Genomic DNA, 25,776 nt, shown 5'->3' with positions numbered 1-25,776 from the left:
CCACAGTCTCTCAGACTCTAAGACTGGTGACCTTCCATCTGTGCTCTGGGGACAGATGGAAGACTTCACAGATAAAATTGGAGGTGGAAGCCCCCACAGTTCATGACTTTTGTACTCCTGGAATCTGAGGGTGAATCCTCCGATAAGAGAGAGGGAAGGAAGGGGAGAGGCTTGAGGAGGGTTGTGGCAGTGATGATCTGAGATGGGATTTAGGAATATAAGGCTTCAGGTTGGTGCAATTCCAGGTGGAAGTAAATCTGGAGGCTTCTAATGGGAGAGGTCACTAGAGTTGAGAGAGTCAAATACTGTTGTCTGGTCAGAAGTCAAGGAGCTGACTGACCAAGGTGTTGGATGCCTCATTTATGTGGATGTCCAAGTTAACCAGTTCAGTGACAAGACTCAGGATTGAAAGGAAGTCTGGGAAGTTGGGGGTCAAAACTTTTCATGAATTCTGGGAAGAGATGTGGAATTTTGTGGTAAAAGCCAGGAAGTGGTTGATATGTCCAGCTTCCTTGAACCTCAGAAATGGGGAATGTTCTTAATGCTCCTAAAATGGAAAAGACAACATGACAACAAGGACTTAATAGCCCAGACCTGGTAGAGCCCCTAAGCCCTCTCACTCGTTCGTTCCTTCATTTGCATGTTTACTGAGCACCTAGTGTGTGCCAGGCCCTGTGCTTGGAGCTTGGAAGTTCAAAGAGAGATAGGATAGTGTCTCCATTCTGCAGCTCTCAGTCATTAGGGAGGGAAACATAAACTAGTAAATGCCATTCTTGGGAAAACACTATAATTGAGATAAAATGTAAATTGTAGTTGGGGCACAAAAGAGGGCATGATCTGCCCCCTGGCCATAGGCCTTCTCTCCGAGCTGAAATGATCACCACCCAAAGAATGATGTTGCCCTTTGCAACTTACACACACTCCTTCTGCCCTGCGGTTTCCAGGCATTAATCACTCAAGTGCCTCATTCTTCCCTCAGAAATAGTTTTCCACAGAAATAATTTAGACAAATGTCAGGGCACATCATTTTGATCAAGGGGGAAAAAGGATAATTTCACTGCACTCTGGTTGAAACTCCAACCCCCTTCCTTAGCCAAATCTTATCCACAAAGTCCCCTAACCTGCTCCTCCAACCTGTCTTTATCCACTGTACTCACAACCTTGATCTGCCCTTCCCCAACTCTAGCGCCAGCTGACACTGACCTAATCTGACTCCTTGAGCTCAATTTCAACCCTCGTTCTCCTACATGGCTCCATATCAAGCCAGAACATGCCAGTGCCCTAAACAGTGCCAGTCACTTGGTGCTCAAGAAACAGTTTTTCCAATTGAATGAACGTAGTCTTCACCCAATGCCCACCAGTACCTCTGTCCAGCCTGCGTAGTCTGTATTGTGTGCTGAAAGTCCAGTGTTAGCCCGTCAGCATCCTCTGTACGGTCAACTCCGAAATCCAGCCTGGATCAGCATTCCTTGGGCAGATGTCTCCGTCCTGCACCGATCAGCACCCTTTGGGGGAACAGCTCCTCCAGCCCCAGTCAGCACGTTCTAGGGAGAAATCTCCGTCGGCCCAATCAGCACGCTGTGTGGGACAGCTCCGACCATCCCTGATCAGCACCTACAGGCGGACAGCTCCGCCAGCCTATTTCGATGCGTGCCAGGCTCAGCCCTAACCATCTTTGCTCCAGGCTTGGGACCCCAACTCTTCCGTTCTGATTCCTTGGGACGTCTGTGCAGCTCCTGGGGCCGCACCCACCCCTCCATGAGTCCCTCCCCCTCCAGAAAAACCAGTTAACCAGAGATCTGCGGACCCAGACCGCTGCCTTCCTCCGACTTCCCGACCGCAGATTCCTCATTTAAGGCTCTCACGCTCATGTCTCCCCACCCGCAGATCCTCCTGTACGCGAACCTGATCACCTGAAAGAGACCAAACCACACAAACCCCGTGCTTCGCCAACCAAAACCTGTCAGTCAAACCACTTTCTCTCCTCCAACCAGCGTCCCCTGCCCTGCCCTGTCCCCTCCCCCGTTTCCCGGTCCCTCCCTCCTGTTCCTCCCCCTCCCCCGTCCCAGCCCCTCCCTCCTGTCCCTCCTCCCTTCTGTCCCTCCTCCTCCCTCCTGTCCCTGCGGCGTTGCCACTCGCGCTGCGCGGAGTCTGCGGGGCGTCGAGGTGCCGGCGGGCGGGTGTCGCAGGGCGTGTCACGAGGTGCGTCGGGAGGCGAGGACGAGGGAGGAGCCGTCTCTCGGCCCCCCCCGCGGTCGGCAGGGCTCCCCGAGAAGATGGCGGACCGCGCGGACATGTTCTCTCTCTCCACCTTCCACTCGCTGTCGCCGCCAGGCTGCAGGTACGCACTTTGGCGCTCTGGGCCTTGGCATGCCCTTTCCTTCCTGCAGCCCCCTCTCTGACCCTGTCCCCAGACCCCTCCGACCCACCCTGCCACCCCTCCCCCATCACCTTTGGGGACCCAAGCCCCAGGCCCCTCTCTGGTCCTGAGGCCTCTGACTCCTGCTCCCCATCCCCCAGCCTCGGTTCAGGGTCTCTCCAGTCTTGTCCTCCCCTTGTCTCCCCCCGTTTCCCGCTGGGATCCATTGCCGCACCCGGCCTGGGCAACTGACCCCTCCAAGGGTGGAGGTCCTGGGCCAGAGCCTCTGAGGGACAGCCTGCCTGGCAGGACAAGAAGCACATCCTCTGTGCTTGGCAGTGTCCTTTTGGTCTCTTCTCAGTGGCGGCCTGGCCTGGCCTGTAGGGCTCAGAGAGGGAGAGAGCTGAAATCAAGCCTGGAGCCTGGGGGAAGGGGCTGGGGTGGGGAGAGGGCTGGACCTCTGGGTGTAGGCCTGCCTTGGGCTGGAGGAGGGAGACAAAGTGGCCAGACTCTGCTCCTAGAACACTCCTCCCTCTCCTGCTGCTGCAGCTTCTGCTCACCCCTCCCCCTGCTCTGCTCAGCCTGACTCCCCTGAGGCTGAGGCTGTGACCCAGAGGGGCTTGGAGCTGAGTGTGGAGGGAGGAGAGGCTGCTGGCTCTGTGAGGGAGGAGGACTAGGAGAAGGGTTGGGGGGACAAGTGGCTCCTCTGGGCTGGTCATGGCTCAGATTGTGGGGGGATCCTTTGGAGAGCAGATCTTGTGGTTCAAGATGACAGCAGGATGCGGGTCTGGGAGTTGGGGGCTCTGGACACCATGGGGCCCAGGAGCTGGGGGTCTCCCTTGGCTCCTCCTCAGGACAAGCTCCCTGGCGGGGAGTTCAGGGTTGGTGGCTCTCTCAGGAGCCCTGCCCTTGCTCTCTGACCCTGGTCTCCTCCAGGCCTCCCCAGGACATAAGCCTGGAAGAATTTGACGATGAAGACCTGTCTGAAATCACCGATGACTGTGGCCTGGGCCTCAGCTATGACTCGGACCACTGCGAGAAGGTGGGGCAGGGGCTGGGGGCTCTCAAGGGAGAGCCTCACTTTGGCTCTGCTTAGCATTCACTTGGGGTTATAGGGTGGGTCTGCGCTCACCTTTGAAACATGGAATCCTCTAATTTGCCTCCTTTCTCTTGGCCTCTTGGCCTGGGGTCTTCTTTGATATCAAACCTCTTTTTCTAACAGACTGTAGGCCCTCCACAGAGGGCCTTCCCCAGCAGTCCTCGCCTGACCCCTATCACCTGGCTAGCTTGGGGGAGGGGAGCTGTGCCTCTGCTTTGGGTGCCCTCTGTCCTCAGATCACTTCCCAGAAAGATCTAACCCCTTCCAGCTGCCATCTCACCTCGTCTCCTCCCCAGCTCTGTCCCCACCTCTCAAGCCTCCCTCTGTCCGCCTCGTGTCTCCACCCCTGAAATCTTTTCTCCCCCATCTCCTGCTGCTTCTCCTCCTCGCTGCCTGTCCATGTTTCTCTTTTCATTCATTTAAGAATATTTCTGAGCGACTGCCATGTGGCAAGTGCTGGGGGCTTCCTGGTGCTTGGGAGGAGAACAGGACAGATGTGGCCTTTGCCCTCGGGAGCTTATAACCTAATGGGGGGGAAAGACACTAAGAGGGAATGGCTGCCTGAGTGTCGGGGGACTGGATTCCAATAGGAGGACACTAGGAACCCCACCGAGACTGAGACTGAGCCTTTAGGGAGACTTCCCAGTGGAAATGGCACACAACCCTGCCCTTAGGGAAGACTAGCTGGAGCTGGGCAGATGAGGGAGGTAGGAGGGAATGGAGGAGAGGAATTGCCGGCAAAGGAATTAACTGTGTCAAAGGCCCTGAGGTTGATGCAAGCTTGTTGAATCCTGGGTGCTGGCCGTCTCTCCCTTCATACATTTATTTGGTATTTACTGAGCATCCACATGGCTAGGTCCTGTTCTCAGGGGTGGGGTACACCAGTACCCATTATGGAGATGGCCCTGCACTGGTGGGGCTTGCAGCTTGGTGGGGGAGACAGACCAAAGACTGTGCAGTAATCGTGAATTGCATTAAAATGCTGTGAAGGAAAGGATTTGGGGGTGAGATGAGGCTGGCAGTTGGGTTGGGGCCACTCTGAGAATCTATCACCAAGGCTTAGGAGTTTGGTCTCTTACCAAGAACTGGGGTGATCCTTATGAATCTTAACCAGATTTTTTTAAAAACTGCTGTTGGTGGGGAGCAGAGTGAACTGGGGGCTTCTCTCCCTTGACTTATTGCTTCCTGTTCTCCCCTTTCCTGCCACCTGGGACCACGAGTCACTGTCACACTCTGGCCCAGCTCTGCCCTAGCTCTGCCCTGTCCCTCCTTCCTGCAGGACAGCCTCTCCCTGGGGCGCTCGGAGCAGCCGCACCCCATCTGCTCCTTCCAGGATGACTTCCAGGAGTTTGAGATGATTGATGACAATGAAGAAGAGGAGGAGGAGGAGGAGGAGGAGGAGGAAGAGGAGGAGGAGGAAGAAGAGGAAGAAGAGGAGGAAGGAGAAGGAGAGGGAAAGGAGGGAGGCGGCCCTAGTCCAGAGGCCCCTGCCCGGGAGCCCCTGATCCCCTCCCCCTCCCTGGAGGAGCCCCACAAGCACCGGCCCACCACGCTCCACCTGACCACGCTGGGACCCCAGGTGAGCTCCCAGACCCACAGCATTCTGGAGCTAAACTTGGGTTCCCAGCATCCGGGACTCTTCTTCTCATGACAGCCTGCCCCTCGTACCCCTGAGAGCTGGAGCCTGTCTTCAGCGCTGGTTTCTTGTCCCTCCCCCAGGACTCCCTGAACAACAATGGAGGCTTTGCTCCAGCGCCTCCAGCCTCCTGGCAGGAGACAGTGCTGCGCTCACCCCCCCAGGAGCCCCTCAGAGGTGAGCGGGAGGCTAGGGGCACACGAGCGGAGGGGGAGGAGTAGAGGGGGTAGGCTGGCTGACGCATCTCCCTGCTCCGCAGAGCCGCCAGCACCCCTCCCACCCACAGACGGGAGCTCCAGCGGGGCACAGTCGTCTGTGCCCCCAGGTTGCGACTGCGAAGGGAACCAGCCCGCGGGTCCCCCAGCGCCAGATGGGGCCTCGCCCTCCTCGGATCCCGGCATCGAGGCAGACCTGGGGAGCCGCTCCAGCGGGGGCCGCGGGGACCGGCGCAGCAGCCAGGAGCTATCGTCCCCGGGCTCCGACTCGGAGGACGCGGCGGGCGCGCGCCTGGGGCGCATGATTTCCTCCATCTCGGAGACGGAGCTGGAGCTGAGTAGTGACGGTGGCAGCAGCAGCAGCGGCCGCTCCTCCCACCTCACCAACTCCATCGAGGAGGCCTCATCTCCTGCCTCGGAGCCCGAGCCTGAGCCCGAGCCCCCGCGCGAGCCCCCTCGCCGCCCTGCCTTTCTGCCCGTGGGCCCCGACGACAGCAACAGTGAGTACGAATCGGGGTCCGAGTCGGAGCCAGACCTCAGCGAGGACGCGGACTCGCCCTGGCTGCTCAGCAACCTGGTGAGCCGCATGATCTCCGAGGGCTCCTCGCCCATCCGCTGCCCCGGCCAGTGCCTGTCTCCCACGCCGCGTCCTTCGGGGGAGCCTGCGTCGCCGGCCGGCGGGGTCCCCGAGACACCAGAGGCAGATGTGGGGCCAGGCGGCGTGGAGCTGGTGGACATGGAGACGCTGTGCGGGCCGCCGCCCCCCGCGCCCTCCGCACCCCGGCCTGGCCCCGCGCAGCCCGGGCCCTGCCTCTTCCTAAGCAACCCTACACGCGACACCATCACACCGCTGTGGGCTGCTCCGGGCCGCGCCACCCGCCCTGGCCGCGCCTGCTCCGCCGCCTGCTCAGAGGAGGATGATGAGGACGAAGAAGAGGAGGATGAAGCCGCGGACAAGGCTGGGCCCCCTGGGAGCATGGGTGCGGGCCCTGCCGCGCCACTGGACGCCTCGCTGGTGTACGATGCGGTCAAGTACACGCTGGTGGTGGATGAGCACACGCAGCTGGAGCTGGTGAGCCTGCGGCGCTGTGCAGGCCTGGGCGACGACAGCGAGGACAGTGGTGGTGAGACAAGCGAAGAAGAGACTGGGGCTGCACTGCTAGGTGGTGGTCATGGCCCTGGGGACGCCTCCCCAGACAGCCCAGACCTCACCTTCTCCAAGAAGTTCCTCAATGTCTTTGTCAACAGCACATCTCGATCTTCCAGTGAGTGGGCGGTAGGGAAAGGGGGATGGTCCCAGGGAACAACAGGCTCCCAGGCAGAGTGCCCAGGGCAGCCTAAGGATCTGGGGGAGGGGGGGCCGGTGGTCAGGGCTGGGCACTGCTGTCTTACCCAGGACATGGGCCTGGGGCTTTCCCTAGACCCCCAGTCGGGGAGGAGTGTGGTGGGGAGGGCTGCTCTGCCTCCAGTGCCTCATGGGTGGGTTCTTGCTCCCTCCCTGACTCAGGACCACCCACACCGGGCTGCTGAGGGGAGGGGAACTTGGCCAGGCCTTGCAGGACTTTCCTTCCTTTCTTTCTGAGTCTGTGTCTCTCCTGTCTCTGTGTTTCAGGCACCGAGTCCTTTGGCCTCTTTTCCTGCCTGGTCAATGGCGAGGAGAGAGAGCAAACCCATCGGGCTGTCTTCAGGTACAGCCTTCCCCTTGCCATAGGTGCCCCGAGCCTCAGTCTACAGACGTTACAGAACACTGCTGGACACAGTCTGGGCAGTCCCACCCCTCCCCAATGACCTCCCTCCTGTGACTTGATCTCAGGTTCATCCCTCGCCATCCCGATGAGCTGGAGCTGGATGTGGATGATCCCGTGCTGGTGGAAGCCGAGGAGGATGACTTCTGGTTCCGTGGCTTCAACATGCGCACAGGCGAGCGTGGGGTCTTCCCTGCCTTCTACGCCCACGCAGTGCCCGGTCCTGCCAAGGACCTGCTGGGTGAGTCCCCCTTCCCAAGGGACGTCTTGTTACTCCTGACCCCCCTCACTCCTCTGACCCCATCCCCTTGTGACCCCCACCCCCAGGGAGCAAGCGGAGTCCCTGCTGGGTGGAGCGATTTGATGTGCAGTTCCTGGGCTCTGTGGAGGTGCCCTGTCACCAGGGCAATGGCATCCTGTGTGCAGCCATGCAGAAGGTCAGTCTGGAGGTGTGGCACAGTCCCTGGAGGCCCCAGGCCTCCCACCTCCTCCATGGAGGGTTCAGAGGGTATCTCAGGGGCTTCAGGGGGCAGGCCCCCTGGAGCCTGTTTCAGAGGCCTGTGCAGACGTGCTTAGGGCAGAACTCAGCAGCCGTCCTACACCCCTTGGGCTCTCTCAGCTGGTTCAGTGGGGTCCCAACCTTCCCACTGGCCCCTCCTCCCCTTCAGCACATCCTCCTCTTGTCTGAAAATCAAGACCAACTTTCACAGAGTCCCTTTCTTGGGACTCATTTGCTCACTCATTCACTCAGCAGACATTTCGTGAGCGCCTGCCATCTGCTGGTCCTGTGACTGAGTTGGAGAGCAGCAGGGGCGCAGGACAGCTTTGCACCTGAGAGCTTCACCAGCTTGTGGGCATGGGCAGTGAGGAGGCCGGGGGTGGCAGGGGCTGTGGTCCTGGCTGGAGGAATGGAAGGAAGATGAGGCACGCTGAGTGCGAGAGGTGACCGCTGGTCCTGAGACTGAGGAATGGCCAAGACCACCGGCTCCCATCTTCCAGAATCAGTGCCAAGAGTCTCTAAACATTATCTAAAATATTCCTCCAAGAGGAGAGAAAGACGCCCTACAAGGCCCTTGAGACCCTCTTCTCAGACCCTGACTTCTTCCCCAGATTGCCACTGCTCGGAAACTGACCGTCCACCTGCGTCCTCCTGCCTCTTGTGACCTGGAGATTTCTCTTCGGGGTGTCAAGCTGAGTCTAAGCGGAGGACCAGAGGTGGGGGTGTGGGGGGCCTGAGGCACAGGGAAGGCTGGGTGTGGGGTAAAGCAAGAAGGTCTGACCAAAGGACGTCCACAGGGGTGGCAGGAGTAGCCCAGGTCATCTCCGTCTAACTCGGCATGCTTCTTCCCCTGTGCTCTAGTTCCAGCACTGCAGCCACTTCTTCCAGATGAAGAACATCTCCTTCTGCGGCTGCCACCCCCGTAACAGCTGGTGAGAGCCTTACCCTCTTCAGAGTCCCCACAAACCCTGAGGGCTGCCCATACACAATCCCTACCTTCCACCCCCCAGACCCCCACCTGCACCCACTGGGCTCAGGAGACACGGATCAAACAGGCTCCCATCTGGTCTGGGTGGGGAGACAGACACACAGACAAGTAAGTGCTAGAAACATCTGTGAGAGGTCTGGTGGATGGCTCTCTGTGGCCCCAGCGAGCAGTTCCAGCAGGGAGGCAGGCGGGTGAGTTCTGGGATTCAGGAGGCAACTGCAACCTGAAAAGACAAGTAGGTGCCAGGGTAGATCTTCTTGGCAGGAAACCAGGTGAGCCAAGGCTGTGGGCAAGGGGTACTGGGGGTCTCCAGAGCAGCTGGGATGAGGCTGGAGGGACACTAGGGGTACCTGTGCCCTTCTGACTATGCCAAGGAGCTTGTGCTTAATCCAGTTGGCGATGGAGCCGTGGTGTGGCACAGTCAGGTTGACACACTGGCTTTGGCTGCTGTGCGGAGTGGATGGACTCAGGTGCTGCTGGCAGGAGGTCAAGTGGCCACTGAGGTTATCTCGGTGCATTTAGGAGGTGGAACAGGCAGCACGTGGGTTGATTGGATGTAGAGGCTGGCGTGGAGGGAGAATCAAGGGTGACATGCCACCTGGGTGATGGGCAGATAGTAACCCACACACCAAGAGAAGGGGCACAGTGTGAAAGGGCCTGACAGCCTGGAGATGCGGCATTCAACTGCAGAGGCAGGAGATTAGAATGGCCATTTGTTAACATCGGTCTGGAGTGTAGGAGGGAGACCTGGAGGAAAGGAATACGTTTGGAGCAGGTAGATCCCTGCAGGCACAAGATGGGGCAAGAAGAGACAGGAGTGAGAGGGGAGCGATAGTACTGGCATTGTAACCCGCGGGTTTGTAGGGGGGCTGTAGTCTTCCTGCCCAGCCAGACTCCTGCCCACTGGATCCCAGTATCCTGAATGAAGGAGATAGGAGGAGGTAACCAGAGAGCAGACAGGGCCAACCAGAGGCTCAAAAGGACTCGATGGAGTGTTGGAAGAAGCAGGTCCTCAAAGGCAGGTGAGATGTAAGAAGGGCACAGTGCAGCTGGGGCTGAGGCTCGTGACAGACGTTGAGGCTGCCATGTATGTCATTGGACACTTTTGTGGCAAAGAGAATGAGGAGGGCTCTATCTGCTGGCTGGGGGATGGTGTTGCCCTTCAGTAGAGTCAGAGCCTAGTGTGGCTGCTTCTCCATCGAAGAGGGAGATGGTTGATGGAATCCCCTGTCTAGATGCTGCTCTGAGGGCTGAAGAGATGGGATAGAACACCAGGGCTCAGACCAGACAGCGGGGCCACTCGGAAACCATGAGGACCCGTCTGCATGGCAGCCCACAGGCCATATTGACCTGGGCTGAGGAGAGCACTGTCGAGAGGGGAAGAGGAAAACTGGATGTCACAAGCTCAGGCCTCCTGAGCTGGACACTGACCTGGGAGCAATTCTATGGGAGAAGGATGGTCAGGCCACTGGTTCAGGACCACGACATGGCAGGGGAGGGGGATGGGACCGAGGAGCTGCTGTCCTGGCCCATTCCTTCCTAATATTTGTTCCTCCAGAACTCAGCCCAATCCCTCACGGTGTTAGGCAGATGGTTAACTCTTTTCTTTGTGAAGTAATAGTGGGTCAGCAATATGCTGAGGTGCTGTGTTTGCATGAGGTGGAGCCTGTGACGTTTAAGATTACAGATGCCACAAGTGCTCCTAGCACTGCTGCAGACTGGCTGTGTATCCTTGGGCAAGTTTCCGACTCCTCTGTGCCTTAGCTCCCTCATCTAGAGATGATAGATAGGGACACCTCCCTGAGAGCACTGCTTGAGGTTTGTGTGAATTAATGTCAGCTGCTTAGGCTGGTGCTTGCGGTTGGTGAGCAGCATCTAAGTATCAGTGACCGAGTGTGATTATTTGAACACAGCATTTAAGACAAGGCTGTGACGTGTTCACAGACAACATGAACACGTGGCCCTGGCAGCAATACTATCACGTGGATTCCACTTTGGTGGAGCCATGAAACCCTAATCTGACCCGAGGTGGATCAGATGGGCCACAGCTGGGGAGTCTCGAGTCTCAGTGCTGCACGACTCCAACAGACCATCCCTCTGGACACTAATTTTTATTAATGGATGAGAACAAGAAGGGCGAATTCAGGAAAGGCACATATGAAGCAGAGTTGGAGCAGGGACTAAATGAGTGACAGAGCCAGGGTGTGAGGTTCTTCTCCGGGAAGAGGATTGTGCAGATCCAGCGGGGATGTTAAGATCCACATCAGAGCTCGGAAAATAGCTGTGAGTTTGCAGGACCAGAGGTGGGACCAGGCAGGCTCAGGGTACCAGGAGACACGAGCAAGGCGTGAGTCAGTCGAGACATGGCACCCAGAAGGCAGGGAAGAGGCCTTGCTCTGTGGTGCAGGGGCAGACTGGGGGGAGGTGGGCGCAGCACAGAGGCCTGTGGTGCTGGCTCTGGAGATGGAGGATGCAGCTGGACGCCATTGCCATGGAGGAGTCAACCCAGATCACTGTCTCCTCAGAGGTGCCCAGCACTGAGTTTGGACTGGGACCCAAAAAGGCTCCCTCAAACCTTGAAATCGTGTGACACACACATTTCTCCTGTCCCACTCCCGCCCCGAGCCCTGCTTCTTCTCTCCAGGTGCTGGGGGGCTGCGGTGTGGGTCCATGCTCTGACACCCTCCACACCGACTCCCGCTGCAGCTATTTCGGCTTCATCACCAAACACCCTCTGCTGAGCCGCTTCGCCTGCCACGTCTTCGTCTCCCAGGAGTCCATGAGGCCTGTGGCCCAGAGTGTGGGGTGAGTGGTTGGCAGGGTGATGGAGAATTAGGGTGGACGGTGTGGAGATGGATGGGATGATGGTGGGGAGACTTGGGAACAGGGAAGGGGTGGAGAGTTTGGGCAGGAGTGAGAGGGAAGGTCAGGTGGGAAGCAGTGGAGGTAGGGAGTCAGGAAGATGTGGGCTGGAAAGCTACGTTGGAGGAGGATACTAGGGGTGGAAGTGGTGCAGGCACATTGCCCAGCTAGGGGGTGGGGGTGGGAATGGAGCCTGGAGGCCAGAGAGCGAGGAAAAGGGCAGGTCACTGGCCAGGAGAGCTGAGGAGTGAAGTCTAGGGGCACATGGGCTGGCCCAGGTGGGTGGGGAGGGAGGAGTGTGAGCATGGGTGGCTCAGACGTTGAAGCCACACCCTAAATGGCTGGTGAATGGTGCTCTCTCTCCCAGCCGCGCCTTCCTGGAGTACTACCAGGAACACCTGGAGTACGCCTGCCCCACAGAGGACATCTACCTGGAGTAGCCGCCCGCCGCTCTCCTGCTCCAGGTGCACCTGGAGTTCGCCTGCCCCACAGAGGACATCTACCTGGAGTAGCCGCCCGCCGCTCTCCTGCTCCAGGTGCAGCTGGGCTGGGGGTGTCTCAACAGGCCACTGCGTGCGGCTTTGGCAAGGACTGGATTGGGGGCACGTGGACCTGCTGTCCAGGGAGTCTCCGGGGCTGTGCTGAGGACTCTCCTCCTCATTCCCAGGGGCTGCGGGAGAATGGAGCCTGCCCCTCCCCACTTCCCCTCTGATCCCTTCTTCCTCTGCCCCTTGACTTCCCTCCTTTCTCCTCGTGTCTGTCTCTGCCCCTCTCTGTGCCTGCAAACTCTCACCCTCTGCTCTTTACTTTGGGGTCAGAACTGGGAGGGGGGTTTGGAGGATGGCGAGGCTGTAGGTGGCCAGTGACATCAGGCTCCTGGGTGATCCCCTCCTGCCCCTCCTGTGATTTATAAAGGAATTTTAATTTTTATAGTGAACCTCAAGGGATCATCCCATCCTTGACCACAAGGACAAAGAGAGGGATCCCCCATACCGTCCTGCACGGAGCTCAGGGGGAAGCAGGGAGGGGTTCCCCAGAAGGGCCTTGGGGGAGACTAGGAGTAGTTCTTGATGCTCACCCCAAGCCCCCAGATGCTGCTAGGAGGAGGGCACCCTGCCCCGGGTCCCGGCCACACCAGCATCCGCTTTGCCGCTGCAAACACTCCCCGCAGTCTAGCACCTCAATAAACTCTCTGCTTGGTGTGACCCTGGCTGTCTCTGGGTGGTGGTGGTTGGGGACAGATACGAGGCCAGGGGCCATGGGGACCAAGACCCCAGAGTGATGGAACTGAGAGAAGTTTCACCCCTTCAGTACTCTCCAAAATCACACCAGGTGCCCAGTGGTGCCCTCTGGGGCCCCTGGGGATTCTCCCCAAATACACTTACTTGGCCAGCGAGGAAGCTGAGGCTGGAGAGGGAGGGCCCTGCCATGCGATGTGTGTTCCTTCCACCCACAGTGGAGCAGGTGTGCAAGGGAAGTTGGCATGGCTCAGATCAGTGTGTGCATACTGTGTCTGAGTGAGCATGTGTGTGTGTGTGAGACAGCAAGGGTCAATCTGCTTAGATCTTAAAATTAGTATTTAAAAAATTCTTCACAGAAGGAGCCGGCCCGGTCGTGCAGCAGTTAAGTTTGCATGTTCCACTTTGGCGGCCCGGGGTTCACCGGTTAGGATCCTGGGTCTGGACCTACGCACCGCTTATCAAGCCATGCTGTGGCGGGCATCCCACATATAAAGTAGGGGAAGGTGGGCACGATGTTAGCTCAGGGCCAGTCTTCCTCAACAAAAAAAGAGGAGGATTGGTAGCAGATGTTAGCTCAGGGCTAATCTTAAAAAAAAAACCTTCTCCACAGAAGCCAGAAGAAGAGGTAACTGTTTTCACCATGTCCTTAGGTGAGTGTAGACATGATCTCCCAGAGAAAGGGCTTCCCAGGCTTCCCTGGGGTGAGCCCTGCTCTCAGGTGCTGAGGTAAGCATGGCAGTCAGCACGTTCCTGAGGGTGACCTGGGTGCCTCTTCTGACTTGGGGACTAGTACAACACCAGGAAGACAAGGTGAAGGATATCAAATGAGAGTGAGTACAGACAAATTCACTACATAAAAGTTTAAAACTATAAAAATCACACTCCTCTACTCAAATTAAGGGCAGCCAGCAAACAGAGAAATATAGTCGTGATGTTAAGAGTCAGTAAATGACCCAGCCCTTTAGCATGCAGACAGCCCCACTAACAGACCAGGGACCAGACCCTGGCATGGTGGAAACAGCTTGTTAACCAGCACATGGAACATTCCAACTCCAGCCGTCAAGAAGACAAAGTAGAACATCTCTGAGAAAACTCTCACTAATTAAAGTCGCAAAGAGGCAGAGAGCTCCTGGATGTGTATCTTTGAAACCTGCACCCCCTCTGCACCTGGGCATGAGGGGCATGGCCCCCAGACCCCTACCGCTGCACCACCACGGGGACCCACCACCCACCCACCTGCTGCCTCTGCACTTCCTTCACTCTCAGGCAGGTGGGAATTCACGCGCTGCCCTCCCGCTACCCTTGTCCATCTCAGGGAAGGCACCCCCCTATCCCTGTTGGGCCTGGCCCCTGCCTCCAACTCGTCTCCCCATTTTTCTCTATTGTTAATCTTTCCCTCCTGGCTGGCCCTTTAGGACAGCGGTTGGACATGCGGGGCATCCTTTACCTGGAACAGCTGCCTCTTGGTAGGGCCCTTCCCGCAACTGCCCACCTTCCTTCCACCTCTCTAGCCTCCTTTCCTGCACCTGGTCAGCTGCACCTGCCTACTTTCCTTCCCCTCTCCAGCTGTTCCTTCTCAGATCTCACGGTCTCCTCTAGCTCAGCTATGCTCCAGACCCTGTCCCTGGCTCAGTCCTGGGTTCTCCCTCTCTGGCTTCCTCCCTTCCTCAGACTGGATGCCTTCCTTGTGCCAAGGGCCCCAGTGTTCTGCCTCAGCACGGCTTGGCTCAGCTCTGTGCCTTGTGTATTAACTCACCAACCCCAGCTGACCACCAGGGGCACTCCCTCGGCCAGTCACTGGGCTGGTGCTTTGCAGGATTCTGTAAATATAATGACCCTAACAAGGGGCACTGAGATGCAGAGAGCCTACACTGCCTAGTGGGTGCTGCAGACACTTCAAACTTACATGAGCCTTTTCCCCACCTGCCCTATTCATCTGTGTTCTGTGTTTTACATTTTTCTCAGTCACCTGAGTTGGAGTCCGGAAGTCACCGTAGACTCCCTGCTACACCCCCGCCCCTAAGTCTGTCCTTCCATCCCCCCTCCTCTACCTGATCAAACTACCCTGAGTTTCCTCCTGGATCTTTGTGCATCAAACAGCCTCCTCCAGGCTCCCTGCCTCCACCTACATCTGGGAATTCACCTGCACCTGCAACCAGACTGAGGCTTTTAAACAGAAACATGAGCAGGCCACTCTCCCTCAAACTCTGCAGTGGCTCCCTGTCGAGCCTCAGCCTGCCCTGTCCCTGCCCTTCTCCAGTCCCCTCTTCCCTCCACCCCACCTCTGCCCTTGGAACCTCTGAGCTTCCTATGGGCATCTGCTGCCCTTCACTGTACATGGCTGGGTGACCTCCTCTTCTTCTGGGTCCTGGGGGGTTCTGGGCCCTGGAGTTGGGTGAGGTGTCACTCCCCCTTGCTCCCCTGGCAGAGGCTGCTGACTGTGAGTCCGAGAGAGCAGGTGTATGGCTGATGCTCCCTGTCCTCCCAGAGCCTGGAGCAGCCTGGCACACATGCTGGGGGCCTGCAGAACCCTGTGTGATGAGCAAGTTAACCTCCAGCACCGGGACTGACTTCTGGAAATCTAGTCATGGGTAGCATCCTAAATAAAAAGCTTTGTACACATTCTTGTTTAAAATATTGAAAGCATAAAAATAGTCTAAATATTGACCATCAAGTAGGGTTAACTAAATTAAGATATATTTACCTAATTGAAATATTGGGCAGATGTTAAAAAATGTGCTTACTACATTTAGTAATAATACAGAAAATATTTGTTTTGCTGCTAAGGGAAAATACATAAACAGAATCTATGCTGGAAACTACATGTTGAAAAACTGAAAGGAAATACAAAGAAGGCTAGCAGTCATTGTCACTGGGGGTCAGTCAGAGGGTGTCTTCCTCTTTTTCTGAACATGTCTTAATTGTTTCAAGTATTATATGTGGCTTATTAGAGACCTCCAAATACAAATAGAAACATCCACAGAAAAACTAAAAATAAAATAAGTAAACATATATTAACTAAACTCAAACCAAAAAAGTTGTTTTGGTCACAATAAAAGTACCCATCTCAAAGCATTGTTAAGAGGCTTAGACAAGTTTACCTGTCAGACAGGCCTGGAGCAGTGCCCTATTGAATTAGTGCTCATCACTGTTTTATAAACGCCAGACAGTACGATTTCTCTGTTTTATTTTTTTAAGTATTATTTATCCATTATAAAGAGTAGCACATGGTCATTATAGAAATTTTGGAAACTGCAGAAAACAGAAGGTAAAAAATCTTTATATCTTTTCAACTCAAAGACAACTATTTGCTAATATTTTGGTGTATTTTTTTTCAGCCTCTCTTCTATATATGGGTTTTATTTGATTTTGTTTGAGGCAAGAGGAAGATCAGGGGAATCAAGGAAGAATTTAAGGCAAAAAGATTAAAGCAAAGTAGCCAAGGCTGAAATGACACAGGTGCAATGAAGAATGATGATCTTAGCACCTGAGTCTCTAGTTATGAAACTACAGACTAACAAATACTTGATTCAAAATGTCTGTGTGGTTGGGGGCCAGCCCTGTGGCCTAGTGGTTAAGTTTGGTGTGCTCTGCTTCAGTGCCCCGGGTTCGGTTCCTGGGTGTGGAGCTACACCACTGATTGGTGGCCATGCTGTGGCAGCATCTCACATAAAATAGAGGGAGATTGGCACAGATGTTAGCTCAGCAACTATCTTCCTCAAGCAAAAAGAGGAAGATTGGCAACAGATATTAGCTCAGAGCCAATCTTCCTCAGCAAAATAAAAAATGTGTGGCAAGAAAAAGGAGAAACACATAATCATGGCAATGGATTTGAATTTCTCTTGATCAGTTCACAAGAAAGAAATGTAGAGCTAAAAATATAATTAATAAGGTAAAACGAATACATGTACACTCTGGATTTTATATTCTACATATAGAGAACAATATGCTTTTTGGATGTTAATGGAGATATTTCAACCATGGATCATGTAACAGGTGTGAGGCAAAGCACTCACCTCCAAGAGAAAACCCAGGAGGAGAGTGGAATCAGTCAGGGCAATTCTTGTGCAGCAGGAGTTTTGGAGGCTGGCGTGGCTGCTAGAAGGCTCCTCCCTGGTCCTGAGGCCTTTGTCCTCATGACTGCCTGAAGGTTGCGGTATCTCCAAGCATTGTGTTCAGTTCCAGGCAGGAGGAAGTGCAAGGGCAAAGGGGCAGCTGGCTGATTTTGCAAAAGCCCCACTGAGTACTGTAGTGAGGAGTGGGCAGGAGGCAGGCACAGCCCATCCTCAAGGCTGGGTGCTCCTCCGAGAAGCATGAGAGTTCCTCCCTGAACCGTCCACCCAAGGATGGGACGCAGGAACATTTACTGCTGACTCCTGGCCCCCACGGGTTGAGAGCCACCCCAGGTGTGTTCACCCCTTCAGAGCAGCTCACGTGCAGGCTGAGAGCACAGTGAAGGAGCGAGATCCACCCTGGCTTCTGATCCTTTAGAGCTGAGTGGTGGTTCTGATCTGGAAAGAGGCACAGAGAGCATAACCTGTGACCGGGGAGCCTGGTGGAAGACCCACCTCCGCCCACCAAGGGGAGGTCGAAAGGCCCCGACAGGGTCAGGGTGATGGAGAAGTAAGTGGCACCCCCCGGAGAGAGCTCATTAAGCCTTGGTGCTGAGCAGAGCAGAAGTGTAGGCTCCTCACCCCTGAGGCCACCTTATGAGCTGGCTCACCTTGTTGCAGTTGTGGACACAGGAGTGGAGGGATGTGTGGGATGGGAGTTGATACTCAGCATGGGGTCTCTCCCTGAATGTGGCTCCCCCAAGCCTGGGTCATGTTTTATGGAATTGGCATAAAACCCAGCATACATGTCCTGGTTCCTGTCCTGTGGCAGCACCCACAGAATCCAAAGTCAGCTGCACTGAGTACTGCACCCTCGCACCTGTGAATGAGAAGTCCTCTTATACATGGAGCTCTGCAAAGAGGAGGATAAAACAATCTAGCCCTAAAAACTATCTCAGCTATCATTTGAATTGCTGACAAAAGGACAACTTTGATTTGATTTCTCACTTCCTTTGTGCACATTGGAGCAGATAAGAGCAGCTGGTCCCTGGCATTTACCTGGCATGTACAGGCCTGGTGCCTGCCCTGTGCAAACCTCCACCTCTGCAGAACCCTGCTCATTGCTCTGTGGGCCCCTTACTCCATGGCCTTTGTCTGGACAGAACCTGCTCCCCAGAGTGCATGACACACCTGCTCTCTTCTGGGGCGTCCTGCATGAGATTTCATGGAGAGTAGGCTGATGCCCCCACAGGTGTCGGCAGCATTACTCTTACATCAGCTGAGGGGCATGGAAGAAGCTCCTGGGAAGGGGAATGGAGTGAGCTGCCTCAGCCCCACCACCACTGGAACCTCGCCCCGTCCTTCTCAGGGACCCCCAGTGAGGGACTGGACTGTCTATTCACACAGGAAGGTGTCTCAGGGCAGGTGACCTGTCCAGTCACGGGTGGCAAAAGAGGGGGAGGAACCCGTTCAGATGAGGCTCCTCCCCCAGGAGGGCACGTCCCTGGGAGGGGATGGCAGGGTGGGCACAGGCGGACCCCCAGGTTTCCGCCTCAGTGTCTCCTGGAAGCAGTCCCCCATCCTCCACCTCCCCCAAATCAGCACATTACACTGAACCCAGCTGTGGTAGCATCCATCCCCATGGATGGCAGGAACCATGTCCCACTCCTCTCACCCTAGCCCATTTGCTGAGATTAGTGGGGTGAGGATTAGTATTTAATTTCCTTCTGTATCACTTGGCATTCCATGGTCACAACCAATCCATAGAAACTGACTCTGGGTAACTTAACCAAAAGAGAATTTATTGGGAGGGTGTTGAGGATTCCTAGCTTGGAAAAGAAGGCAAGACCAGGGACACTATAGGGGGCAAGTGGCCACCTTGGGGATGAGTGGGTAGCAGCTCCTGCCTCCAGCCTGGCCCAGCTCTGCTGTGGGCTGATGAACTGACCCTCTTCCCCGACCCTGTGGGTCCCCCCCACCTGGAGATCCACTTCTGGGCAGGGGCGGGCAGCTGGACTGACAGCCTCTCCAGGCTGGAGCGGGGCTGTAGTCCTCAACAGGGAATTGGGTGCTCCCTGGGAGGGGCAGGCTCCAAGCACCCAATGTCTAACGTGGCCGCTTGTTCCATATTTTTGTGTTTGCAAAATGATGAGGAAGTGTTTCTGCTCTTGCCGTGGAATCCCGGGCACAGCCTGAGGAGAGGGACTCAGTTCTCCCTCCTTGCTGAACAGGGTGCTGGGCTGTCCAGGAGGATGCAGGTTGTGCTGGAGGGGGGTCATGCCTCCGACCCCACAGCTGTGACCACCCTGAGGAAGGGTCTTCACACAAAAAAGCCAAGGAGGCTGGGGGTGCCTAAAAATGTGCACCCTCCCTCTGTGATTGCTGCCTCTACATCAGGCAAAGGAGGTGACGGGACTTACCAAGCATCTGAAAGGCAGCGAGCGTCTCAGGGGAGATGAGAATTGAGTTGAAGGCTCATGCTTAAAACACATGATTTGCATGAGCACAGAGAGTGGTGTGAGGTACACACACCCAGCGGACGGCGTTGCCTACTTCGGACTGAGGTTACAGGCACTGCCTGGGGTGCTCTGATGAGTATATGTTACTTTTGTAACTAAAAACATTCAGAGAAGAGCTGAATTTAAATATTGTCCCATGGAAACATCCCCTTTACTCCCTCCCTCTTCTGGTCACTTGGGGGACAGGGGAGCACGTGAGCAAGGAGGGGGTGATGGGGAGGGGAGGATGGTCTTCCTGCTGGTGCAGTCCCTCTGCCTGCTGGTCATTTGGGCTCCAATATCTCCTCTTCCTTCCTAGTGCACCTGAGGGGAAACCATAGCACCGTGTTTGTTCCATCCGTTCCAAACACACTTAGTTCCTTCCAGAGGATTCCAGGCTCCCTGAGGAAGCTGCTCTGTGGAAGGGAAAGCTGTCAGCCTGCTGGATTGATGATCTCAGGCTCACAGGAGAGAGAAGGGGAGGTGCAGGGACATTACAGACAGCATTTGGGGCCATGAGAAGTGTGTGTCTGAATGTGGCTGCATGTGTATGTGTGCTAGTGTGCACACACATATGTGAGTGAGTGTGTGCATGTCTCTGTGCCTGTGTGTTTGCGATTGGGTCTGTATGAATACAGGAAAGTGTGTGCACACGACTGCCTGTATGAGGGTGTATCACACTAAAGCAGCCAAAACAATGAGAAACAAGCATTTCTGCACATAAAAGCATCACAGCAAAACCAAAAGTGGAATGGGAGAGTGGGAGAACCTGGTTCTCTCTCCAGTGGGGGTGCAGAGGGTAGGTCTGAACAGCCTCCTCAGTCCTCAGCATCCCTGGCCAGTTTAGTTATCTGCCCCCACCCCAATGATTATGCTTTTGTGGGACCAAGTGCTCTTCCTCTGTGGCATTTATCATGGTTAAACTTCTATTTCTATTCACGCATAAAATACACATGACATCAAGTGCACAAATTTTGTGTAGCATGATTGCTTTGCACATATGTATGTACTACGTTCCTACCCCCAATCAAGACCGAGAACATTTGTAGCACCCAAAGGTTCCCTAGTGTCCCCTCCCAGGCAATATCCACATGTCCCACCTCATAAGAGGTAGAGGCTTCTAGCACACTGGAATTCCACACGTGTCTGAGATCCCAGGGTCGATGCTCATCTCCTTTGCTAGACAGTAAGCAGGCGTGGGAGCAGGGATGGGTCCCCTCTGATGATCTGGGCCCCAGCACAATGCACAGCATAGGGTGGTGAATAAACATCTGTTGAACTAACAAGTGATGCTCACCACCCAGGTGGGGCGGCAGACCTGGAGAAGGTGCCTGCAGGTTGTGCCTGGGTATCAGCACTCATTCAGTTCTTGTGGAGTGTTGGTCTTTGGATGTGATGCACAGAATGTGTGCCTGCATCAGTTCCTCTCTGTCCTCAAGAAATCTGAAATCAAGGCACCCTTAGGTGACTGCAGGCCCCACTGGAAGAGAAGTTGCAGCCTGCAGCGGGGGGCGGGGGCATGCCCAGCCCATCTGGGGCCAGTGCCTCCACTAGGACCAGACTTGCACGTGGGTCCTCCTTATGCCAGCGTCAGTGACTACTGGACCCCTCCCAAGGAAACCACTCCCCTATGGGAGCAGCCCCAAGGCACAGCAGGATTGGGAGGCATAGTCAGTGCAGCCCCCAAACCAGACTAGAAGTGATGGGAGAGTCACACGGAAAACACAAAGAGGCCTTCAGCATGCTGTACAGTCTGACTCAGGAGGCCACCTGCGTCTGTGCATGTGCCCCCCCCCCCCCCCCACGTGTATCCCATTCACAGGTCATTCCAGCAAGAGTGCTTTCGCCTGCAAGTAACAGAAAACCCACCAGGAGTGGCTGAGACAGGTAGCATTTATTTTCCTAATTGTGAGCTCTGGAGACAGATGGCTAGAGACACTGGTTTAGCAGCTGCATGACCATGGCCAGCAATGCCACAGCACCATCCTCACTGTTCCCAGAGGACAAATGCTGGAGGGGACCCAGGGATCCCAGTGAACTGCCCCTGACCTTTTACTGACCATGATTCTCGGTCACATGCCATTCCAGGACTAATTGGATTGTAACTGGTTCAGACTGGCCACTACCCTCCTCGGGAAGGAAGAGGCTACACCCCTGAGGTTAAGAGGCCACTGCCTACCAGTGGAAAGTGGGGGTCCATTAGTAAGGAAGGAGATGGCTGTTTGGTCTGCCATGATGAAGACTACCCACTTTGAGGCCAAGAGCACCCAGACAGTGCTCTTCTCATTCAACCATGTGAAGGAGCATGTAGTGTAGGACCACCGCTCTGGGAGCACACATAGAAGACAACCCCACAAGGGCTAAACACACCATGCAGATGTGGGCGGGCAGCCAGGAGGTCCTCTCTGCAGAGGAGGCCCCAGGCAGAGCCAATGGTGAGCACGTTGACTGGATGAAGCTACAGCCAGGCTAAGACACTAGGGCTGAGGAGCAAGGGGTGTCGGGTCAGGGGGTAGGGCAGGCCACTCTAAGGAGTTTGGATTTTACTCTGAGCATGATGGGAAGGCTGCAGAGTTTTCAGTAGGAATGCCACCAAACCTGACATATGTTTTTAAGACATCACTTTGTCTGCTGGGTGGAGAATAGCTCATAAAGGGTCAAAGCTGAAGCCAGGAGACAGGAAATGTGTGTGCAGGTGGGAAATGCAGAGCTGTGGAAGTGGGAGAGGTGGGGGGGGTGGGGTGGGGTTGGGGGCTGTTTCAGGTGCTGCTAATGTGCCTTCCTGGGAGCTGGCAGGAGCCCCCAGCTCAGCTCCCCACCTGGAAGGTGCTGGCCTTCAGACAGGTCTCTGGTAAGAGCCGGGACGGGCTGGAGCCTGTGCCTCTAGGAACGCTTCTTTCAGGAGAAACCTGGCTCTCACGTCTTGTATCTGTAGGGCCTTCTGTCCACCATGCTCACGTGCCCTCCCACCCTGTTCCTGGCACATAAAAGCACCAGTCCTGCTCTTGTGAATGGATATGCTCATGCTCATGCCCCAGGCTTGCATGCACTGACGTATGTGAGCACCTAGGTGGGGGGCAGCTCCAGAGTCAGGACGCCTGGGTTCAGATCCCAGCCCAACCTCTTACTGGCTGTGTGACAAGTCGCTGGACCTCTCTGTGCCTCAGTTTCCTCATTTGTAACACAGGCAGAGAACAGTCCCCACCTCGGGGCTATCACAAGAATTAGATGAATTATTAGACCTACAGGTGTCAGCTGGTGTTATTCACATTATCAGGTACAAACCACCTCCACACACCCAAGCCACAGCAATGAACCATGTCTCTGGGCAGAGCAAGGGGCCCTGGGCTGGCCTCTGCCAGTGCCCTCAGGTATGGGGCTCCGGGCAGTGGCAGCAGGATGGCCAGGGGGTGCAGCTGGGCTGACAGCAGATCTGCAGGGCAGGGTCTTCGCCCCGGGCCATCTGGCTGGGGCTGAAGGTCATGGTAGCATCAAACTGGGCCTTGAGCAGCTGAAGATGCTTCAGTGCCTGCAGTGTCTCTGAGGTGACCTTGGCCACACCCTCCAAGAGGTTGTAGTTCTCACTGGGGTCCTCAGACAGGTCAAAGAGCAGCGGGGGCTCATGGGCGGTCAGAGGGCTGGAGGCGTGGCAGGCAGGGTCTGCTGTGGTGTCACTGTGGGCAGAGCCTGGGGAGGGGGGCTCATCTGTGCACAGGGCAAGAGGGAGAAGAGGGGCCAGGCCTGGCCCCTGAGGGGGTGGGCAGGGCTGGGGAGAGGCAGTTACCCTGGGTGAAGAAGTGAGCCTTGTACTTCCCACTCCGCACAGCAAAGACCCCACGGACCTCATCTGGGTTGGCCGGATAGAAGAAGACAGTCTGCCGGGGGCTCTTGGGAAAAGGTCAGGGGTCATGAGGTGGGGAGGGGCCCCCAGGCACTGATCTGCACATACCCAGAGTCATCAGCCTGCGAGAAGCTCTGGATGTGTGGCTGCTCCCTGCCCACTCAGGAACCCCAGAGGCAGCACCATCTGGATGCCACTCAACAGAGGGTCTGCCCAGGCCTAGGGGCTCGGGTGCTGCCCAGGCTCACTACTGGCAAGGGTAAGCAGGGGTGGGGGAGCCAAGGGTGGAGGGTCGCAGGGTCGCTGGCCTTACCTTGCCTGTGCCCAGTAACAGGGGGCTGAGGTCAACGCCATCCAAGGTGATGTTGGGTAGCGGGGCCCCTGTCAGGGCTGCCAGGGTGGGCAGTAGATCCAGGGAGCTGGCCAGTTCATGGGTCACACCTGGGGGCAGAGGGCTGTGCAGTCACTCCATCAGGGTTGGGGAGGTGGGGCCAGGAGTCCACAAGGAGAGGGCCTGAAGACTGACCGGGAGCGATGTGGCCTGGCCAGAAGGCCAAGGCAGGCTCTCGGACACCCCCTTCGAAGGTGGTTCCCTTTCCGCATCGCAGGAGGCCAGAGCAGCCACCGCGGGACATCCGCATGGTCTCAGGTCTGGGACACAAGGAGGTGGTCAGCAATGAGGAGCCCAGGGACTCTGATCGGACCTGGTAGCCCCAGCCCCAGACTTCTAAGTTACATGCTGTGCACAGAAATGGCCAGTATATGCCTGTCCCTTCCCTGTCCTACCAAGACCAGCACTTCCACATACTCTGGCCCCCAGCCTCCCACACACACCTGTGGGTCACCATAACATATCTCTGGCATCTCCCAAGACCCCTTAGCCCACTATGTCCTCTTATCCTTTCTACGTCTGTGAGGGATCAACCAGCATCCCCATGCCCTGGGCTGGCATACCCGTTGTCTGCAGCGAAGATGACCAGTGTCTCTCCAAGCAGTCCCAGGTCCCCCACAGCCGTCATCAGGGCCCCCACAGCCGCATCCAGCTCCATCAGGGAGTCCCCAAATGGCCCGCGGCCTGAGCGCCCTGCAAAGCTCTGCCCACTGAACTGGGGGTAGTGGGTGTGCTGAGGGCAGAGACTGGAGTTAGCCTTGGGTAGGGGTCATGGGCAGCCCAGAGAGGGGGCCAGGGTCACTCACGTGAGAGGCGTAGTACAGGAAGAACGGGCGGCCCTGGCGCTGGGCATCAGCCATGAGGTCACGGGCGAAAGCCACGTAGCGGGCCTCAAGTCCAGGCAGCCAGGGGGGCTGCACCTCCACGGATAGGTTGGCCAACAGTGGGATAGGGACCAGGCCCTGGTCACAGCTGCCATCACAGGGGGTGGCCGGTGGGAAGCAGGTCAGGTTCTGGCAAGGGCCCTGGGGGAGCAGCTCCACTCAGGTGTCTGGTCCGGGGGGCCAAGAGGAAGGGGACTGATGGGAGGTGGGCAGGAGGGTAGCTGAGGGCCCTGGCAGTTCCTACCTGGTCATGGGAGTATGGGATGCCCAGGAATCGATGGAAGCCCTGGTGGGGGGGCAGAAAGGCCCCTTCAGGCCCCACCCCAAGGTGCCACTTGCCGGCCATCCCTGTGAGGTAGCCTCGGGCAGCCAAGACCTCAGCGAGGGTCACCTCCTCCAGGGGCAGGCCCCCGCGGGAGCTGGGCTCCAGAACTCCAGGGTACAGGCCCATCCGAACTGGGAGTCGGCCAGTCAGGAGGGCAGCCCTACAGGACAAGTCACAGAGTCCGTGAGACAGAGAGAAACTAAGACTGAGATGAACACAAGAAGAGGAGACAGCGAGAAAGACAGAAAGGCGAGCTTCTCCATAGAGAGGGACACACACCCTCTTCCTCCCCCACTGCACTCAGAGTGACTCTGGGAGGAACTGGATGGGTGGAGTGGGGTGGGGTGGGGTGGGGTGGAGGTGCAGGTGCGAGCTCCCCTGACTCTCACTCACCGGGACGGCGTGCACAGAGACACTGGCACATAGAAGTCCGTGAACCGCAGCCCGCCTGCGGCCAGCTGGTCTAGGTTGGGGGTGGTGGAACTAGGGTGCCCATAGGAGCCCAGGTCCCCGTAGCCCAGGTCATCGGCAAAGATCAGCAGGATGTTAGGTGGGTTGGCAGCTGCCAGGCCTGAGGCCAAGGCCAGAGCGAGGGCCCACGGCGCCACCATGGCTCACAGCACAGATGGGCCTATCACCAGACCCTTGAGAGGCAAGGCAAACTGGCTCCAGCAAGCTCTACCTAACCCTGAAACCCCAGAGCCAGGCGCTACCCTCTCTTGAGACCCCAGACGCAGGCACTTACCCTGCCCTGAAAACTCAGACCCGGGCGCTACCCTCCCCTGAGAACCCAGACCCCAGACTCAAAGATACCGCCCACCCCGACAACCCTCTTCCTTGAAGTCCAAGCGGACTCAGCACCCAGAAACCCCATACCCCAACAAAACCCAGGAGACCATGGCCTGGGATATACTCCCCGGAGACCCTCAGGGACCAGAACACCTTCAGATTCTCGGGCGGAGATCTGACCCGCTGCACCTAGAGGTCCCGGCCCAGGATCCTGGTCACGGGCAGAAGTCACATGACACTGACCCACCGGGTCTAGCGCGGTGGGACGAAGGCTATATACAGCCAAGCAGGCGTCGCTGCCGAAGACCTGGCAGCAGCGCCCTCCGCAGGCGCTTCCGCCTCGGCCCAGCCC

The 25,776-nt window shown here is 56.6% G+C and overlaps 2 protein-coding genes across 4 annotated transcripts; one reads left to right on the top strand and one right to left on the bottom strand.

Moving 5' to 3' along the window:
* The first annotated feature begins 2,063 nt into the window (after nt 1-2,063).
* Nucleotides 2,064-13,073, top strand: MAPK8IP2 (mitogen-activated protein kinase 8 interacting protein 2). Of its 2 annotated transcripts, XM_046646227.1 has the most exons (13): nt 2,064-2,341; nt 3,296-3,401; nt 4,738-5,037; nt 5,178-5,271; nt 5,354-6,574; nt 6,922-6,997; nt 7,123-7,295; nt 7,382-7,491; nt 8,165-8,269; nt 8,415-8,485; nt 11,248-11,346; nt 11,771-11,867; nt 11,940-13,073. In XM_046646227.1, exons 1-12 carry the CDS (start codon nt 2,277-2,279, stop codon nt 11,841-11,843), a joined length of 2,493 nt encoding a protein of 830 aa, XP_046502183.1. In that variant the 5' UTR covers nt 2,064-2,276; the 3' UTR covers nt 11,844-11,867; nt 11,940-13,073. The 2 variants fall into 2 exon arrangements, with proteins under 2 accessions (XP_046502183.1, XP_046502182.1); XM_046646226.1 differs by having other exon boundaries at nt 11,771-13,073.
* An 8,000-nt stretch (nt 13,074-21,073) lies between these two features.
* On the bottom strand, nt 21,074-25,776 carry ARSA (arylsulfatase A). 2 transcript variants are annotated; one of them, XM_046646915.1, is made up of 9 exons: nt 25,512-25,776; nt 25,029-25,279; nt 24,555-24,795; nt 24,233-24,451; nt 23,990-24,159; nt 23,562-23,686; nt 23,349-23,476; nt 22,979-23,081; nt 21,074-22,881 (listed from the first exon to the last, which is right to left on the bottom strand). In XM_046646915.1, exons 2-9 carry the CDS (start codon nt 25,244-25,246, stop codon nt 22,562-22,564), a joined length of 1,524 nt encoding a protein of 507 aa, XP_046502871.1. In that variant the 5' UTR covers nt 25,247-25,279; nt 25,512-25,776; the 3' UTR covers nt 21,074-22,561. The 2 variants fall into 2 exon arrangements, with proteins under 2 accessions (XP_046502871.1, XP_046502870.1); XM_046646914.1 differs by having other exon boundaries at nt 25,578-25,776.

This window comes from Equus quagga, chromosome 19 (genome assembly GCF_021613505.1).
Source record: "Equus quagga isolate Etosha38 chromosome 19, UCLA_HA_Equagga_1.0, whole genome shotgun sequence".
NCBI lineage: Eukaryota > Metazoa > Chordata > Mammalia > Perissodactyla > Equidae > Equus > Equus quagga.
The sequence above is the reverse complement of the archived record's forward strand: the minus strand, read 5'-3'. Positions and strand labels throughout refer to the sequence as shown.

Coding starts and splice junctions, on each gene's coding strand:
- MAPK8IP2 (XM_046646227.1), top strand. CDS start 2,277: ATGGCGGACCGCGCGGACATGTTCTCTCTCTCCACCTTCCACTCGCTG. Junction 3,402..4,737: donor ACTCGGACCACTGCGAGAAG/GTGGGGCAGGGG, acceptor TCCTTCCTGCAG/GACAGCCTCTCCCTGGGGCG. Junction 7,296..7,381: donor TCCTGCCAAGGACCTGCTGG/GTGAGTCCCCCT, acceptor CCCCACCCCCAG/GGAGCAAGCGGAGTCCCTGC.
- ARSA (XM_046646915.1), bottom strand. CDS start 25,246: ATGGTGGCGCCGTGGGCCCTCGCTCTGGCCTTGGCCTCAGGCCTGGCA. Junction 24,160..24,232: donor TCCTGTACTACGCCTCTCAC/GTGAGTGACCCT, acceptor CTCTGCCCTCAG/CACACCCACTACCCCCAGTT. Junction 23,687..23,989: donor ATCTTCGCTGCAGACAACGG/GTATGCCAGCCC, acceptor CTTGTGTCCCAG/ACCTGAGACCATGCGGATGT.